General features: G+C 47.5%; 1 protein-coding gene across 1 annotated transcript in view; it reads left to right on the top strand.

Annotated features, from left to right (window-relative positions):
• The window catches only part of LOC140419371 (sorting nexin-14-like), a 40,598-nt gene that overhangs the window by 8,517 nt on the left and 11,942 nt on the right, over positions 1-20,139 (top strand). The window contains exon 2 of the mRNA XM_072503268.1: positions 2,341-2,461. Within this exon, the coding sequence (XP_072359369.1) occupies positions 2,341-2,461 (121 nt within the window). The remainder of the gene's footprint in view (positions 1-2,340; positions 2,462-20,139) is intronic.

Here is a 20,139-nt window from a genome sequence, read left to right as displayed (position 1 = left end):
GGCAGCTGGCATCTTTTAGAGCAAGTTTGGTGGTGGGGACAGGGTGAGGGGGAGGGTGGGTGGAGTTTTAGAAGACTGTATGCAGGAGAGGAAAGAAGCCAGATGATCCCTTTAACCCGATCAGTCCACGTTGCTGTTAATCTTTTTACGTGTTTTCCTAATCCCGCACACCTACCATGTTCACATCATTTATTATTTTTCCTTTAACTATTTGTTTAATCTATTCTTAAATGATCCCTTCTTCAATCACGAACTTCAGCAGTACATCCCACACTTCTCAAGCCTCTGTAAAACCAAAAACTCTTCTGACATTTCTTCTAAATTTCTTATGCCACATCTTTTGTGCATGTTCCATTAATCACAAGGTATGTTTTCATAGAATGATAGAATCCCTACATTTCAGAAGGAGGCCAGTCAGCCCATTGAGTCTGCACTGACCCTCTGAAAGAGCACCCTACCAAGGCTCACTCCCCCAGCCTATTCCCCACAAGCCCATCTAATCTGCACATCTTTGGGTACTAAGAGGCAATTTAGCTTTGCCAGTCCACCTAACCTGTACATCTTTGGACTGTGGGGGCAGTATGGTGGTGCAGTGGTTAGCACCGCTGCCTCACGGTGCTGAGGACCTGGGTTCAATCCCGGTCCCGGGTCACTTGTCCGTGTGGAGTTTGCACATTCTCCCCATGTCTGCGTGGGTCTTAACCCCCCACAACCCAAAGTTGTGCAGGGTAGGTGGATTGTCCGTACCGAATTGCCCCTTAATTGGGGAAAAAAAGAACTGGGTGCTCTGAATTTATAAAAAAATCTTTGGACTGTGGGAGGAAACGGGAGCACCTGGAGGAAACCCACGCAGACAAGGGGAGAAAGTTCAAACTCCACACATACAGATAGTCATCCAAGACTGGAATCGAACCCGGGTCCCTGGCAATGTGAGGCAGCAGTGCTAACCACTGTGCCGCTCCTTTACTTTTGCCTACTCTCCCATCCCTACATAATTCTAAACATCTTTGTCCAATAACTTCATCTTTTATTTGCATTTCGTTGTCAGTGTCTGAATGGATCTATGCCATACAAGTCTTTTAACTACTTATTGTACCCCCAGCTGCAATTTTTGTTAACCATTATGACACTGCTTACATCCAAATCTGGTAGGGATGGTATCAAAGCAAGAGAGATTGGCATTGATTGAAGGGTACATGCAACTGATGCAAAATCCCAGCAAAATAAAGTGGATTTTTAAAAACTGAAACACATTTCGAAAGCGAGCAGTACCACCACTTTTGTTTTATGATTAACGAGGCAATGAGAACTTTTGAATCATACACTTGTACAGCACAGAAAGTGGCCATTTGACCCATGAGCTTACGTTAGGTCTTTGGAAGAATAATACTAGCCACTCTTTCCTCATTGAGTCTACATCCATTCTTTGGAAGAACAAAACTACCCCACTCTTTCCCTATTTAATCTACGTCAGTTCTTTTGAAGAACAATAATACCTCACTCTTTCCTGTTTTCTTGTAATTTGTTTTCCTCAGCTTCCCTTTTGAAGGCGACTTCCACTTCCCGATCAGGCAGTGTGCTTCAAATCCTAGCCACTCGAGCGGCTTCATGTGCAAGGACTTTCATACTAATAAAGTGAGGGCCCTGGCACTTTTTAAAATTGGTGGTTTTTAATCTTTTTTACGTGATAATCTTGAGGGTATCCCTGATATTAGCACCCAAGTTCCAACTTCCAAATGACTGAAAGTGATGCTGTGATTGTGGGAAACTATTTGTGAATAACAGCATGATTTAGAAACAAGAGTACATCAGTTTGAAAACCTCGTTTTGTAGAACAATCACTAGCGGCAGTTCACCCCAAGTGTTCATCGAATGTCTTGCCAGTGTGTTTTTGAGACATTGAATTATTGCATATGTGGATAGTGTGCATCATGGGGGTGGCAGAGAGATGTAGAGGTGTGATGGGAATGGCCAACTCTTCGTTTAGTTATACTGAATGGGTGGTACGTGGCGCAGTGGTTAGCACTGGGACAATGGCGCTGAGGACTCGGGTTCGAATCCCAGCCCTGCTGTCCGTGTGCAGTTTGCACATTCTCCCTGTGTTTGCGTGGGTTTCACCCCACAACCCAAAGATGTGCAGGTTAGGTGGATTGGCCACGCTAAATTGCCCCTTAATTGGTACTCTAAATTAAAAAAAAAAAAGTTTAGTTGTACTGAGTGTTTTTGCTCAAATATAAAAGCAAATTATATTTTCAATAATTATTAAGTAGCAGTCATGCATCCATAAACGTATGACACTGCTGTTGCAGCTTGAATGATATCACTCTGTTTTATCTAAAGGTATCTTCACATTCTTATGATGTTCTGGTCATTCCTCGCTGGAGTTGTCACTTTCTACTGTTCACTTGGACCTGACACGCTTCTGCCCAACATTCTCTTCACTATTGTGCGAAAACCAAAGGTAAATCTGAAGATTTTTATTTCCCATTTTCTAATCAGGAAAATTTATTTAACCCCACTATTGTTTTCCAGGTAATATTGGTAAATATAAAATTCACTTTTTCTGTTTGTGTAATATGGTCATCCTATAATTTCTCAGTGTCTATGCAGTATATAATATAGTTATAATATTTTAATGCCACTGTAACACCATATCATTTTTTTTGGAAAATATTTTATTGAAGAATCTGTAATTTTTACAGTTTAACACTTGCACATTCCTTAAACAACCGCGCGGGCCGACACACGCAAAAAAATTAAAAACATCCCCTGCTACCCCCTCCCGATTTCCTAATTACCCATGTACTAGGTTTCCTGTCCTTGTCTTACACTACCATGCCTCCCATCCCCCCCCCCCCCCCCCCCGCCTTACTGCTGACGTTCAATTTTCCTTGAAGAAGTCGATGAACGGCTGCCACCACTGGGTGAACCCTTGAATTGATCCTCTCAAGGTGAACTTGATCTTTTCCAGCCTGAGAAACTCCACCATGTCGCTGACCACGATCCTGACTTTGGAGGTTCCGAGTCTCTCCATCCCTGCAGAATCCGCCTCCGGCCCACCATGGAGGAGAAGGCCAGAATATCGCCCACACCCCCAGGCCCCTGGATCTTCCGATACCCAAATGTTGCCAATTCTGTACTCGGAGTCACCCTCCCTTCCAGGACCTCTGACATAACGTCCGCAAATCCCTGCCAGAATCCCCTCCACTTCGGACATGCCCAGAACGTATGTACATGATTTACAGGGCTTCCCCCACAGCGTCTGCACCCATCCTCCACTTCCTCAGAAAACCTGCTCATCCGGGCTACCGTCATGTGGGCCCTATGAACCACCTTGAACTTGATCAGGCTAAGTTTGGCACAAGACTAGGATGAATTAACTCTCTTCAAAGCCGGGGCAGCACAGTGGCGCAGTGGGTTAGCACAGTGGCCTCACGGCGCCGAGGTCCCAGGTTCGATCCTGGCTCTGGGTCACTGTCCGTGTGGAGTTTGCGTGGGTTTCACCCCCACAACCCCAAAAAAAAGTGCAAGCTAGGTGGATTGGCCACGCTAAATTGCCCCTTAATTGGAAAAAATGAATTGGGGATTCTAAATTTATTTAAAAAAAAAAAAAAAACTCTCTTCAAAGCCTTTTCCCATAATTTGATTTCCAACTCTCCTCCCAGCTCCTCTTCCCACTTCCTCTTCACCTCCCCGATAGGGACTCCCTCCCACCCCATCAACTCCTTGTATATCTACGAGACCCTCCCCTCCCAGCCCCCATTTTTGACATCACCTTATCCTGCAGTCCCCTCAGGAGGAGGCGAGGAAAGCTTGGAACCTGCCTCTGTACAAAGTCCCATACCTGCAGGTACCGAAACCCGTTCCCATCCGGTAACTCAAACTCCTCCTCTAATACCTCCAGGCTCGGGAAACCCTCCTGAATGAAGAGATCCCCAAATCTCTCAATCCCTGTCCACTGCCACCTCCTAAAGCCCACATCCAACCCCCTCAGGAACAAAACAATGATTGTCACAGATCGGTGACCACACTATCCCCACCACCTTAAAAGGTAACTCCCTCAGTCTCCTTTCCTGTCCCCGCGCCTGAATCGCAAACATCTCGCTCTTTCCCATGTTTAACTTGTAGCCTGAAAACTGCCCAAATTCTACCAGCGTCTCCATCATTTCAGCCATCCCAGCCAATGGGTCTGTGATATAAAACAGTAAATCTTCCGCTTGGAGCGAGACCCTGTGCTCCACCCCCTCTCACTATCCCCCGCCAATCTCATGTGCTGTCTCCATTGTCCCCACCACTGGGCTTGTGGTGTACCGAGCCGGCAAGAATGGCAGGGGCGCTGTCAATAAAGCCTCCAAACTCGTACCCTTACAGGATGCCGCCTCTACTCGCTCCCAAACTGACCCCTCCCCCACTACCCACTTCCTGACCATCGATAAGTTGGCCGCCCAGTAATAATTAATAAAACTCGGGAGGGCCAAGCACCCGTTCCAGGAGTGCCTTCTTGACTCTCTGGGTTTTACCAGCCCACACACAATCCAAGATCGTCGCATTCATTTTCCTAAAAAAGGCCTTCGGGACAAAAATCGGGAGACGTTGGAGAAAAAAACCCCCAGCAGTCTCGGGAGGACTGTCATCTTCACCGTCTGCACCCTCCCCGTCAGCGGGAGCATGTCTCACCTGCGGAAATCCCTTTTCATCTGATCGACCACTTTGCCCAGATTTAACTTGTGGAGCTGCCCCCAATCCTTAGCCACCTGGATCCCCAGACACCTGAAGCTCCTCCCCACCACCTTTAAAAGGTAACTCCCTCAGTCTCCTTTCCTGTCCCCGCGCCTGAATCGCAAACACCTCGCTCTTTCCCATGTTTAACTTGTAGCCTGAAAACTGCCCATATTCTACCAGCGTCTCCATCATTTCAGCCATCCCAGCCAATGGGTCTGTGATATAAAACAGTAAATCGTCCGCTTGGAGCGAGACCCTGTGCTCCACCCCCTCTCACTATCCCCCGCCAAGCATTTGATGACCTAAGGGGCCATTGCCAAGGCAAACATAGTGGGGAGAGCGGGCACCCCTGTCTTGTCCCCCTACAGAGACTAAAATATTCTGACCGGACCCGGTTGGTTCTTACATTCGCCACCAAAGCATGGTATAGCAATCGGACCCAATCCACAAATACGTGTGGCCAAGATCTTTGTCAGTAATTTAGGTCTAAGTTCAAAAGGGAAATTGGCCTGGATGATCCACAGCTCTCCGGGTTTTTCTCCCGCTTCAAGATGAGAGCGATCGATGCTTGTGATAACGTTGGCGGGAGCACTCCCAGCTCCTTAGACTCGTTAAAGGCCTGACCCAGGAGCGGCCCCAGTAACCCAGAAAACCTTTTATAAAACTCCACTAGGTATCCATCAGGTCCTGGGGCCTTCCCGATTGCATTGACCCCAACCCATCAATCACCTTCCCGAGCCCAATTGGGGCCCCCCAGGCATTCCACCAGCTCCTCATCTACCTTCGGGAACTCTAGCCTCTCCAAAAATTGCTTTGTATCCTCTTCCCCGGCTGGGGGTTCCGATTCATAGAGTCGACTGTAGAATTCCCGAAACACATCATTTATCGCCCCCGGGTCCATCACTACCTTCCCTCTCATATCCTTTACTTTCCCAATTCCTCTCGCCTCCTGCTTCCTCAGTTGATGTGCTAACATCCTACTGGCTTTCTCCCCATATTCGTATATTGCCTCTTTCACCCTCCTCAGCTGCCCTTCTGCCTTACCTGTGGACAGGAGCCCAAATTCCATTTGGAGTCTCTGATTCTCCTTGAGGAGCTCCTCATCCGGTGACTCCGCATATCTCCTGTCCACCTGTAAGATTTCACCTACCACTCTGTCCAACTCCGCCCGTTCAGTCTTCTCCCTGTGGGCTCAAATCAAAATAAATTCCCCTCTGTCTTAAAGACACTCAATGAATTGGCCTCCACAAACTTCAATGCTTCCCAAACCACCCCTTCTGCGGTCTCTCCCGAGTCATTGCTCTTTATGTAGCCCCGAATGGCCTCCCTCACCCGCTCACAAATCTTATCCACCGCTAGCAGCCCTAAATCTAAACTCCACTGTGGACGCTGGGTCTTTCCTGTGCTCACTCGTAGGTCTATCCAGTGTGGAGCGTGGTCCGACACCACGATTGCTGAATACTGTGTTCTCCACCCTGCTAACAGCGTTTTGTCAAGTACGAAAAAGTCTATCCTGAAATATACCTTGTGCATGTGGGAGTAGAATGAATACTCCTTGCCCCCCCCATCATCAGCCGGTGCGAATCGAAATCGAAGTCCGGAATCTTCCCCCGCACCCTCCTGACAAACGCAACATCATCCCAGTTTGGGACATATATATTGACCAACACCGCTGCCATTCGCTCCAGCTTCCCGCTACCCATTATATATCTACCCCCCGGGTCTGCCTCTACCTTCCCCGCCTCGAATGGCACCTTTTTATTAACCAGGATTGCCACCACCCCTTATTTTGCCCATATCCCGCACCTGGCCCTCGGCAGCTACTGTCATCTACTCTCCTCCTCCAACCTCTTAAAAGTCCCCTCCTCGTCAGCAGTCCCCCCCCCCCCTTCCGTTCCTGCCCCCCCCCCCCCCCAACTACATTAATCTTCAGCTCATCCCCCACTTTGCTTCCGTGAACTAGCCCTCTCAGCTAGCCTGTCAGCTCCCGCCCCCGGCGCCTAGCATCCTACCACCTGCTAGTTCCCCTCCCCCCACTCTTAGTATATGACCAGAAGACATAGGAGCAGAATTAGGCCACTTGGCCCATCGAGTCTGCTCCGCCATTCAATCATGACTGATATTTTCTCATCCCTATTCTCCTGCCTTCTCCCCATAACCCCTGTTACCCTTATTAATTAAGAACCTATCTGTCTCTGTCTTAAAGACACTCAGTGAATTGGCCTGCACAGCCTTCTGCGGCAAGGAGTTCCACAGATTCGCCACCCTCCCGCTGAAAAAATTCCTCCTCATCTCTGTTTCAAAGGATCGTCCCTTTAATCTGAGATGGTGTCCTCTGGTTCTAGTTTTTCCTACAAGTGGAAACACCCTCTCCACGTCCACTCTATCCAGGCCTCGCAGTATCTTGTAAGTTTCAATAAGATCCCTTCTCATCATTCTAAACTCCAACAAGTACAGACCCAAAGTCCTCAAACGTTCCTCCTATGACAAGTTCTTCATTCCAGGGATCATTCTTGTGAACCTCCTCTGGACCCTTTCCAAGGCCAGCACATCCTTCCTTCGATATGGGGCCCAAAACTACTCACAATACTCCAAATGGGGTTTGACCAGAGCCTTATCCAGCCTCAGAAGTACATCACTGGTCTTGTATTCTAGCCCTCTTGACATGAATGCTAATATTGATTGCATTTGCCGCCTTAACTGCCGACTGAACCTACACATTAACCTTAAGAGAATCGTGAACAAGGACTCCCAAATCCCTTTGTGCTTCTGCTTTCCGAAGCATTCCCCATTTAGAAAATAGTCTATGCCTATATTCCTCCTTCCAAAGTGCATAACCACACACTTTTCCACATTGTATTTCATTTGCCACTTCGTTGCCCACTCTCCTAGCTTGTCCAAGTCCTTCTGCAGCCCCATTGCTTCCTCAATACTACCTGTCCCTCTACAGATCTTTGTATCATCTGCAAACGTAGCAACAGTGCCTTCAGTACCTTCTTCCAGATCATTAATGTATATTGTAAAAAGTTGTGGTCCCAGCACAGACTCCTGAGGCTTCCATCCTGAAAAAGACCCCTTTATCCCCACTCTTTGCCCTTTAAAAAACAATTTAGAGTACCCAATTCATGTTTTCCAAATAAGGGCCGATTTATCTTGGCCAGTCCACCTAGCTTGCACATTTTTGGGTTGTGCGGGCGAAACCCACGCAAACACGGGGCGAATGTACAAACTCCACACGGACAGTGACCCAGAGCCGGGATCGAACCTGGAACCTCGGCGCCGTGAGGCCACAGTGCTAACCCACTGCACCACCATGCTGCCACCACTCTTTGCCTTCTGCCAGTCAGCCAATCCTCTATCCATGCCAGGTTCTTACCCTCAACACCATGGGCTTTTTAAATTTTAATAAACATTTTATTGAGGTATTTTTGGTATAGTGACAACTACAAAAGAAACAATATACATGAAACCATCAACATAGAGCAAAAGCCATTTGCCTCTTGTACAGGTCCCACACTTATTGACCCCTACTTTAATCTAAACTACTCGCTACTCTTTCCCCCCCCCCCCCCCCCCCCCCCCACCACCCACTTCCTGATCATAGCTATATTCGCCGCCCAGTAATAGTTACTAAAATTTGGCAGCGCCAGCCCGCCCTCTCCCTGACTCTACTCAAGCACTACCTTCCTTACTCGCGGGGTCTTGCCTGCCCAGGTGCAGCCCGTGATCGCTTAAAAAAGGACCGCGGAATAAAGATGGGGAGACACTGAAATACAAATAGGAATCTCGGGAAGACAGTCATCTTCACCGTTTGCACCCTCCCAGCCAGAGACAACGGAAGCACGCCCCCATCTCCGAAAATCGTCCTTCATTTGGTCCACCAGCCGGGCTAGGTTCAATTTATGCAGCCGATCCCATTCCCATGCCACTTGGATGCCTCGGTACCTAAAGCTTCCCTTTACTAACCTAAATGGCAGCTCTCCCAGTCGCCTCTCCTGTCCCCTCGCCTGGACCACAAACATCTCACTCCCTTTCTCTTTCCCCCCCCCCCCCCCCCCCCCCCCCCCCCCCCCGAACCAGTCCTCTCCAGCCCCTCGAGGCTCTGAGCAATTGCCAACGAACACCATGGGCTTTTAACTTATTTAACAGTCTCCTACGCGGCACCTTGACAAAGACCTTCTGGAAATCTAAATAAATCACGTCCACTGATTCTCCTTTGTCTAACTTGCTTGTTACCTCCTCAAAGAACTAACAGATTTGTTAGACTCAACCTCCCTCTGACAAAGCTGTGCTGACTCAGTCCTATTCCATGTACTTCCAAGTGCTTAGCGATCTCATCTTTAATAACAGGCTTTAAAATCTTACCAATGACCGAAGTCAGGCTAACCGGCCCATAATTTCCCGTCTTCTGCCTCCCTCCCTTTTTAAACAGTGCTGTTACATTAGCCACCTTCCAGTCCTCTGGGACCCTTCCTGCCTCCAGTGATTCCTGAAAGATCATCACTAATGCCTCCACAATTTCCTCAGCTATCTCTTTTAGGACCCTGAGGTGTAGTCCATCCGGTGCAGGTGACTTATCCACCTTCAGACCTTTCAGTTTCCCCAGAACCTTCTCTTTAGTAATGGTCACTGCACTCACCTCTGCCCCCCTGGTTCTCCTGGAGCTCTGGCACCCACTGGTGTCTTCCACCGTGAAGACTGATGCAAAGTAACTATTCAGTTCATTTGCCATTTCTTTGTTTCCTATTGTTACTTCTCCAGCCACATTTTCTAGTGGGCCAATGTCTATTTTTGCCTCTCTCTTACCTTTTATATATTGAAAAAATCTCTTCCTATCTTCCTTTATATTACTAGCTAACTTGCACTTGTACTTCATCTTCTCCCCCTTTATTGCTTTTTTAGTTGTCCTCTGCTTGCTTTTAAAGGCTTACCAATCCTCTGGTTTCCCACTAATCCTCACCACTTTGTATGCTTTTTCCTTAGCCTTTATGCTGTCCTTGACACCCCTCGTCAGCCATGGATGCCTTGTCCTCCCCTTAGCATGTTTCCTCCTCCTTGGGATGAATTTCTGTTGTGCCTCCCTAATAACCCCCAAAAACTCCTGCCATTGCTGTTCCACTGTCTTCCCTGCTAGGCTCCTTCTCCAATCAACTCTGGCCAGCTCCTCCCTCATGTCTTTGTAGTTACCCTTATTTAATTGTAATACTGTTACATCTGATTGCAGCTTCTCCCTCTCAAACTGCAGGGTAAATTCTATCAAATTGTGGTCACTGCTCCCTAAGGGTTCCTTCACCTTAAGTTCCCTAATCAAGTCTGCCTCATTACACATCACCAAATCCAGAATTGCCTGTTCCCAAGTAGGCTCTGTCACAAGCTGCTCCAAAAAACCATCTCTTAGACATTCCACAAATTCCATTTCTTGGGATCCACTACCAACCTGATTTTCCCAGTCCACCTGCGTATTGAAGTCCCCCATAATTGTAATATTGCCTTTTTTCATGCCTTTTCTATCTCCTGATTTATTTTCTGCCCCACATCCTGACTACTGTTGGGGGGGCCTTTACCTTTGCGATTCCTCAACTCTACCCACCGAGATTCTATGCCTTCTGATCATATATCACTCCTTGCTATCGAGTTAACTTCATTCCTTACTAACAATGCAACCCCGCCCCCTTTGTCCATCTGCCTGTTCTTTCAATAGGACATATATTCTTGGATATTTAGATCCCAGCCCTGATCCCCTTGCAGCCACGCCTCTGTGATGCCCACAACATCGTACCGGACAATTTCAATGTGCGCAACAAGCTCATTTACCTTGTTCCGTATACTGCATGCATTTAAGTACAACTCCCTCAATCCTGCATTGACCACCTCCCTTTTCACACTCTCCTCAGTCACTGTACCCTGTACTGTGGCCCTTATTGATTTTTGACTATGGCTTCTCTGCCTTACATTTTCTCCCTTACTGCTTTTTGTTTCTGGCCCCGTTTTACTTCCCTCTGACTTCCTACATTGGATCCCCATAACAATGGCACAAAGCACAAAAAACAAACAAACAGTCCTTCCCAAGGTCCAAGCACAGAGGCCCACCCCTTCTCCCATAACAAAATCTTATCTATTCTAACCCTTTCAAGCAGGACCAAATAGAAAAGCCCGGACAAAGAAAAAGGAATTATACAGGTAAAAACTCGAACAGCTTTTCAAACATCGCAAACATTGCCAATTGGATTCAAAATTGGCTGGACGGCAGAGGGTGGTTGTAGAGGGTTGTTTTTCAAACTGGAGGCCTGTGACCAGTGGTGTGCCTCAGGGATCGGTGCTGGGTCCACTGTTATTTGTAATTTATATTAATGATTTGGATGAGAATTTAGGAGGCATGGTTAGTAAATTTGCAGTTGACACCAAGATTGGTGGCACAGTGGATAGTGAAGAAGGTTATCTAGGATTGCAACGGGATCTTGATCAATTAGGCCAGTGGGCCGACGAATGGCAGATGGAGTTTAATTTAGATAAATGTGAGGTGATGCATTTTGGCAGATCGAATCAGGCCAGGACCTACTCAGTTAATGGTATGGCGTTGGGGAGAGTTATAGAACAAAGAGATCTAGGAGTACAGGTTCATAGCTCCTTGAAGGTGGAGTCGCAGGTGGACAGGGTGGTGAAGAAGGCATTCGGCATGCTTGGTTTCATTGGTCAGAACATTGAATACAGGAGTTGGGACGTCTTGTTGAAGTTGTACAAGACATTGGTACGGCCACACTTGGAATACTGTGTGCAGTTCTGGTCACCCTATTATAGAAAGGATATTATTAAACTGGAAAGAGAGCAGAAACGATTTACTAGGATGTTGCCGGGACTTGATGGTTTGAGTTATAAGGAGAGGCTGGATAGACTGGGACTTTTTTCCCTGGAGCGTCGGAGGCTTAGGGGTGATCTTATGGAGGTCTATAAAATAATGAGGGGCATAGATAAGGTATATAGTCAACATCTTTTCCCAAAGGCAGGGGCGTCTAAAACTAGAGGGCATAGGTTTAAGGTGAGAGGGGAGAGATTCAGAAGGGCCCAGAGGGGCAATTTCTTCACTCCGAGGGTAGTGAGTGTCTGGAATGTGCTGCCAGAGGTAGTAGTAGAGGTGGGTACAATTGTGTCTTTTAAAAAGCATTTAGATGGTTACATGGGTAAGATGGGTATAGAGGGTAATGGGCCAAGTGTGGGCAACTAGGACTAGCTTAATGGTAAAAACTGGGCGGCATGGACTGGTTGGGCCGAAGGGCCTGTTTCCATGCTGTAAACTTCTATGATTCTATGATTCTATTCTAACTTAAATTACAGAGTTAAAAGACTAAGGTTTTTAAAAGGGCAACGCATAACTTGCAACTCAGCTCTCCACAGTCAAGGTTTAAGATCCTTGTTTGTCTACCAGGTTATTGTCCTTCATGAAGTCCGCCACTTCCTCCGGCGAGCCAAAGTACAGCTCTCGGCCCTCATAGGTCACCCAAAGATGGGCCGGGTAAAGCAGACCAAACTATTTGCTTCTCGTACAGGGCTGCCTTGACTTTATTAAAACGCGCCCTCCTCTTTGCGAATTCTGCTCCCAAGTCCTGGTACACTTGGCGCACCTCATGATGCCTTCCTTATCTAGGAACCGATGCAGCTGTACCACCATCGCCCTCGGCTGCTCACTCCCTTGGGGCTTACGCATAAGCGCACTACGGGCCCGGTCTACCTCCAATGGCTTGGGGAACGAACCTTCCCCTATCAGCTTCTCTAGCATCTTCCTCACCGGCATCTGATCCTTCCTTCCCCTCTGGCAGACCGACGATCCGGATATTCTGTTTCTGAGCACGGTTCTCCAGGTCCTTCACCTTCTCCAGCAGCTGTTTCTGTTGGTCCTGTAGCATCCCGATCTCCATTGCCATCGCAGTGGACTGGTTCTCTCATTCCACTGCCAGCTCCTCCCAACTTCTGGATCGCCTGTCCTTGGGTCGTCGATCTCTCTTCCACACGGGCGACCACCACCCTGATTGAGTCCACCGCCCGGGCCAGGTCCTCCGCACATTCCTTGTAATGTTGAGTGAACTTCTCAGTCAAGAAGTCCACCAACTGATCCATCGCCCATTGAGCTGCCGAGGTCAAACCCTGCTTCCCCGCCATTGCCTCCTTCAAACTCTGGTCCTCTCTTCCAGCCAACTTTTGATCACTCCTTTTTCAATTTTTCCTCGGGCGCAGATCCATAAACTAGGCGTCGCCTCCTTCACCTCTCACTTTTACACCCTTATTCTAGAAAGTTCCTATGGAAATCCAGCTTAAAAGCCATAAAAAGACAAACCAAGAGCGGGAGCTGCCAAATGTGCGACTGTTCACTCCATAGCCGCCACCAGAAGTCTACACCATATCATCATTATTCAGTTGGTGTCAGTGTGATAGATAATATAGTTAGCATATCATTTCCCAGTGTCTGTGTGCTTTAGAATATAGTTACTCATTCATTTTCCAGTTAGTTCCAGTCAGTGCAAAATAATGTTGACATACTATTTTTCCCAGTGTCAGTTTGATAGTCCAAGTCATTACAGTACATGCAGGCCACCCAATCCAGGCCAGCTGTCTGTAGAACAATCCACTCAGTTCTGTTGCCCTGCTTTATTCCCATAGTCTTTCCCTGAATTTTTCCTGTCAACTCTTTTGGAACATTAATCATCTCCACTTCCACCATCCTTGAGTTCCAGTTCATTGCCACTTTCTGCAAAAAAAGGTGGTGCCTTGTACCCCCCCCCCCGCATCGTTTGACCAAAACCTTAAATGTGTATCTCCTTCTTGTGCCATCAGATATTCTTATTCTTTGTCTATCTTATCTAAACTTATTATAATCTTGTACACCTCTGAGAAACCTTCCCTCAATGTCTGTCTCCTTAAAGATCATTGTTCTGTTACTGTTCATTCTCAGTCTATTGCTCCATTTTAACTAGGCTAGATCCTTTTCACCCCATAACCCTTTTCCAATTCAGAAGTTCTATTTCAGATTGTAACTTGTTATTAATTAAACTGTGAGATGTGATCACGCTTTCCAAATGTTCCCATGTAGACACTCCACCCACCACATTCCCCAACACCAGATGTAACCATGTTTTTTTCCTGATTGGACCGAAAACATACTGGTCAAGGAACACATTTCTGAAATTCCTCCCCCTCTTTTCCCTTTGGCCTAACATTATCCCAGTAATTGTTTGGGTAATTAAAGTCCTCCAATATCACCAGTCTTTGGTTCATGCACATTGCTGTGATTTCCATGCGGATTTGCTCCTGTGTCAATGTCACTGTTTGGATATCTATAGAATACCCCAGGTAGCGTGATCATCCTCTTTGTGCTTCTCAAGGCAAACCAAATGGATCCTGTCCATTAGCTTCCACTCTTTCTGGCACCACCATTCCTTCCCTAGTTAGTGCTGTATACTTCAACGCAAGAAGCATCAGGAATAAGGTGGGTGAACATAAGGCATGGGTCGGTACTTGGGACTACGATGTGGTGGCCATCGCGGAAACTTGGATAGAAGAGGGACAGAAATGGCTGTTGAAGGTCCCTGGTTATAGATGTTTCAATAAGATTAGGGAGGATGGTAAAAGAGGTGGGGGGGGGGGGGGTGGCACTGTTAATTAGAGATAGTATAACAGCTGCAGAAAGGCAGTTCGAGGAGTATCAGCCTACTGAGGTAGTATGGGTTGAAGTCAGAAATAGGAAACGAGCAGTCACCTTGTTGAGAGTTTTCTATAGGCCCCCCAATAGTAGCAGAGATGTGGAGGATCAGATTGGGAAACAGATTTTGGAAAGGTGCCGAAGTCACAGGGTAGAAGTCATGGGTGACTTCAACTTCCCAAACATTGAGTGGAAACTCTTTAGATCAAATAGTTTGGATGGGGTGGTGTTTGTGCAGTGTGTCCAGGAAGCTTTTCTAACACAGTATGTAGATTGTCCGACCAGAGGGGAGGCAATATTGGATTTGGTACTTGGTAATGAACCAGGGCAAATGATAGATTTGTTCGTGGGGGAGCATTTTGGAGGTAGTGACCACAATTCTGTGACTTTCACTTTAGTAATGGAGAGGGATAGGCGCGTACAACAGGGCAAGGTTTACAATTGGGGGAAGGGTAAATATGATGTCAGACAAGAATTGAAGTGCATAAGTTGGGAACATAGGCTGTCAGGGAAGGACACAAGTGAAATGTGGAACTTGTTCAAGGAACAGGTACTACGTGTCCTTGATATGTATGTCCCTGTCAGGCAGGGAAGAGATGGTCGAGTGAGGGAACCATGGTTGACAAGAGAGGTTGAATGTCTTGTTAAGAGGAAGAAGGAGACTTGTGTAAGGCTGAGGAAACAATATTCAGACAGGGCGCTGGATGGATACAAGATAGCCAAGCAGTGGATGTAGTGTACATGGATTTTAGTAAGGCATTTGATAAGGTTCCCCATGGTAGGCTTTTGCAGAAAGTAAGGAGGCATGGAATAGTAGGAAATTTGGCCAGTTGGATAACGAACTGGCTAACCAATAGAAGTCAGAGAGTGGTGGTGGATGGCAAATATTCAGCCTGGATCCCAGTTACCAGTGGCGTACCGCAGGGATCAGTTCTGGGTCCTCCGCTGTTTGTGATGATTTTCATTAATGATTTGGATGAGGGAGTTGAAGGGTGGGTCAGTAAATTTGCAGACGATACGAAGATTGGTGGAGTTGTGGGTAGTGAGGAGTGCTGTTGACAGCTGCAAAGAGACATAGATAGGATGCAGAGCAGGGCTGAGAAGTGGCAGATGGAGTTTAACCCTGAAAAGTGTGAGGTTGTCCATTTTGGAAGGACAAATATAAATGCGGAATACAGGGTTAACGGTAGGGTTCTTGGCAATGTGGAGGAGCAGAGAGATCTTGGGGTCTATGTTTGACAGATTATATATTTCTTTACCCGTCAGTCTGGCCTCAATAAAACTCGAGATGGATTTGCAGGCATAGCATTAAGTTATTTTATTTGACTTGCAAGTCTGACTCGTTTCACACGGACACAGAACCAGTCTCCTGGACCCCTGGGAAACGAATGAAGAAGGAGACAAAGGGATTTCTGCAAATGCATTCAAATGGCATCAAGTTTCACATACACGATTCCCATAGGTCATCCTATACCCCTCCTGACCTGGCCATACATCCTGATTTGCTCACTTCTCATCCCTTCCTCTGGCCTCCTATTACTCAGCATCCTTTTCTCCTCCTTAGCTGGACACCCCTCCCCCTTGCTTTGCCATGTGTTCTGAAATCCTTTGTCTGTGAACTAACTGAATCAGACCGGCCTATATCTACATTACAGTAACTAATATCTCGAAAGTAACTATTTGATATCACATTCGTCATTCCCTCCTTTTATCATTTCATGATAACCAAACTATTGAATCCATAGCTACGGTCCCTCATCTAAAAAGATTTGTTGCTGCATTTCCAATTCCTGTTGTAGCCCCCTTCATCCGCTGCACGCTCGTGGATTTTAACAGCCAAGATTCTAGGGGCGTTGATCTGTTCCAGTGCACCCCGCATTCTACCCATCACGCATTTAAGGATGGCCAGGCCCACAAAGATGCAGCCAATAGCCCCCGCTAAATACATGGCCATATTTATCAACCAGTCCTTCCAACCTCCAAATCCCCAGTTACCCCAAGAGTCAGGATCCTGCATTCCGTCCAGGTGATCCCGTATGCGATCCATAAATTTAATGATGTTAGCGGTTAGGTCTTGAACTCCCATGATACACTTGCCCTGCACTATGGCGCATACCCCACCCTCACGGGCCAGAAGATAGTCAAGAGCATACCGGTTCTGCATTGCAAACAACCGCAGCTGAGACAATTCCTTGGTTATTGCCCCAAGGGCTCCCAAGGTTTCATTTCCCAAGATGGTAAGGCCTCAAATAAAATAATTCCTATCGCTGACCGCCAAGGAACCCCCCACACCTCCCAGTGTCAAGACGCTCAGAATTCCGCACCCGGCTGAGTGGCCCCGGTTGGGTGCGAGAACCTGAGGTTTTTCCCAGTTCTCGCAGAATTCAGCTGAGACTGCCCGGCGTGCTAACTGATTATGCAGCATCCACGCCGAGGGGCAGGGGACTGTGGTAGGGACTAGAATTCCAATAGCAATTTGGCGGGGAAATGGGGGTGACAAAACATTGGTCGCTGTGCCATTATATAAAAAGTAGTATCCTAGCTCCGTGTACAGGCTAGCATCACAATCAGTATATCGGTTGCGTAGGGATCCCCCAGTAGCCCAGTTTATCCAGCTTTGGAACGCCCATTCGGGCCGCCTAGCAATGCGGAAAGCCCTAGTCCCAACAGTGATATGAGAGACATTCGCCCAGCCACAAAGGAGCTGGAGGCCGGCGTTCAGTGGAACGCAAGTGTTGTTGTAACAAATGCATTTGCCAGACGCCTGGGTGATATGACACCACCTGTCCATACAGGTGGGGAACAGACATGTTATATTCGATTCCACCTCGACCCGCAAACAGCCATATCCTTCACTGCTGAAGCAATTCTCGTACGACCGGGAGTCCCTATTGGGAGTGAAGTGGCTAGGTATGTACGCCCTCCACCGTTGCAGCCTATCGTACTGTGAATGGGAATTATCCCGAGGAAGGGGAAGGCAAATAGCCGGTGGTGCTGAACCCGGATCGTAAGGAAGAGTGACTTGCTCGGGCGGTGGCTCGGAATGCTGACAATGAACCACCATTTGGGGAGTGCCCCAAAGCGGTGAAACAGAAAATAACCTAGACACCGCTGCGGGGTTCGGGTAGCAGACAAGTCCCTGACCATACAAGCGGTGGTAAATCTGGTAGAAGAGATTCATACTACCCGGGTTTTCCGCAGTCTGGGCCCTAAATGACTTAAGTGTATCTCCTGATAACCTACGTTCCAGTTGTACTCCCCTCGTTACACGCCCCGTCCTCTCTTTAGTCCCCCTCTCTCTCTCTCACAACCTCTTCCTACCCTCTCCTGACGGTCTGATTTTACCTTTATGGCACCAATCTTAACACATCCCAAAATCAAATTTACATGTACTCCCGTCCCATCGCCGGGACCGGTGCAATTGCTTCATGAGTCCTGCATTGTCCGTTATCCTGGTGACCTTCCATGAGTCGATACCATGCCCTCGTATATGGGAGCACCGAAGAACATCACCTCTGCATAAACAAAATGTCCTTGTAGTTTGGTTGGGGTTACAAATGTAGATAATATGTCCCTTTTCCATGTCCGTCGCCGATGCCACTCCAAGCGAGGTGAGGCCGAAGATCACACAGGCGGTGCGTAGCCACCCCATCATGCTCCACACCTGTAAAATAGCGCTGGGGAAGGGAGGCAGGTTAATCTGTCCAAAACAATGAGGCCCGTTATCAGCACTCAACTGAGCTGGTATACCGTACCGGGGAATGATTTCCCGCATCAGAACTTTAACCACAGTAGCAGCTTTATTATCGATAGTCGGAAACGCCTCAACCCATCTGCTGAACACCTCCACAATGACCAAAACATATGTATAACATTGACACCTGTCTAACTCCATGTAATCCATTTGGAGCACCTCAAAGGGACCATTGGGCAACGGGGTTTGCCCCATACCACAAGGGATATCTTTGCCGGTGTTATATTGCTGACAAATCAAACACTGATTGCTGATACTCTGGGCCAACCCCTGCATTTTAGGGTGCCACCAAGTGTCCAGCAACAAATCGCTAGTCACCCGAGCCCCACAATGAGTTGCAAAGTGTACACATTCAACGACCCATAAAGCCAGTACATCAGACATTCAAGTCTGATGTGCTGGCGTGGTCCATAAAGCGGAAACAGAATCATATGTACAACCTAACCGTTTCCACATTTGTTTATCACTCTCGGGAGCGTCCTCCTGTAACCTTATGACGTCTTGGATGGTTGGCATTGGCTTGTCAGAGGCAGACCTATTTATTGCAGAACGTTTAGTCTGACCTAACATTTTAGGCACCATCACTTGCTGAATTTGCGCGGCTGTCCGTGCTGCACTATCTGCTTGTTCATTACCAACGTCAACTAAGGTCTTACCGTTTGTATGGGCAGCGCATTTAATGTCGGAAATCTGCGCGGGCATAAGGAGGGCCTGTAGTAGGTCATTAACTAAACCCCGGTGGGATATTTGACCACACATAATCATGTCAGGTTGTTCTAACGGAATATCACTCAGATCGTCCCTTATTGTGGTAATTTCCTGAATCAAGGCTAAACAGTCGTGGCCAGGTGCGTCCTCATGGACAGGGGGACCGCTAAGAAAACAGGCTGGATTGGTAGTGGTACAGTATTTAAATGTCAGACGTGGATTGTTCAAAAGTATATTTCATACCTATTCTGACGAGCTGCGGTAAGTTGCTGAGTCTGCAGTTTCCCCAATAGTGCGATTACCGAGTGGGAGCTATATACCATAATATCCTGTTGGAGAGTTATATTGGCAGCAGCCTGCAAACTATTGTAAATCACTGCCAAGATCTGGGTGCAAACAGGGTGGCCCATCGCCACTGGGTCGAGTTTGGAAGAGTAATATGCTACGGGCCGGTGCTTGTCCCCATGTTGCTGGGTGAGTACCGCTGTTGAACATCCTTCCAGAACAGTACAGTATATCTGGAACGGTCGGTTGTACAAGGGCCTCCCGAGGGCCGGTGCTTGTAACAAGGCCTGCTTCAAGCAACGGAAGGCTTCGAGTGCCTCGGTGGTGAGAGTAAAATTCCCCCCTTCCCTAGTGTAAGGCGTCAGCAGCTTTGCATAGATGTTTGGTTGCCACTGCCTACCCTTCCCATAGGCCCCAGATCCTTGGCATGGTACTGGTCGTGGACCTGACGTGTAATATGAGGGCCTACAGAAGCTGACTGTGGCCATAAATGTGGTGGTATTGTAACAAAATCGGCTGTACCTTCTTTTCCCGTGACTGTGGCTGTAACCTTGACTGGCCATTCGGTCCCAATTAACGGCCGGTATTTGTCCTCCAACTCCCTGTTTTGTCCGGTTCTGTCATAGGCCAGGGTAGCGTGATGCAGTGAATGTTCAATGTCTAATGTCCACCACTGGGGAGTGATAGAAATATAGCACTGTTGTCTCATCCTCCATGATTGAACTGTTACCCCTTCGTCTCCGCACTCTAGCTGCAGCTGGAAGATACACAGTAAATCTCGGGCCAACAAGTTACAGTCCAATCCAGTAGTCACTACAAACTGATGATCTGCAGACTTATTCTCGTAAGTGACTGTCACAGGTTCAGAAATAGGATACTCACACACCTGTCCTTGGAACCCCGAAAAATGCTGCGTGTGGTCAGATAGTGATAGTCAAAGTTCTGATTGCACTGAAGACATGGCTGCTCCAGTGTCGAT

The sequence above is a fragment of the Scyliorhinus torazame genome, chromosome 1, assembly GCF_047496885.1.
Source record: "Scyliorhinus torazame isolate Kashiwa2021f chromosome 1, sScyTor2.1, whole genome shotgun sequence".
Classification (NCBI taxonomy): Eukaryota; Metazoa; Chordata; class Chondrichthyes; order Carcharhiniformes; family Scyliorhinidae; genus Scyliorhinus; species Scyliorhinus torazame.
The sequence above is the reverse complement of the archived record's forward strand: the minus strand, read 5'-3'. Positions and strand labels throughout refer to the sequence as shown.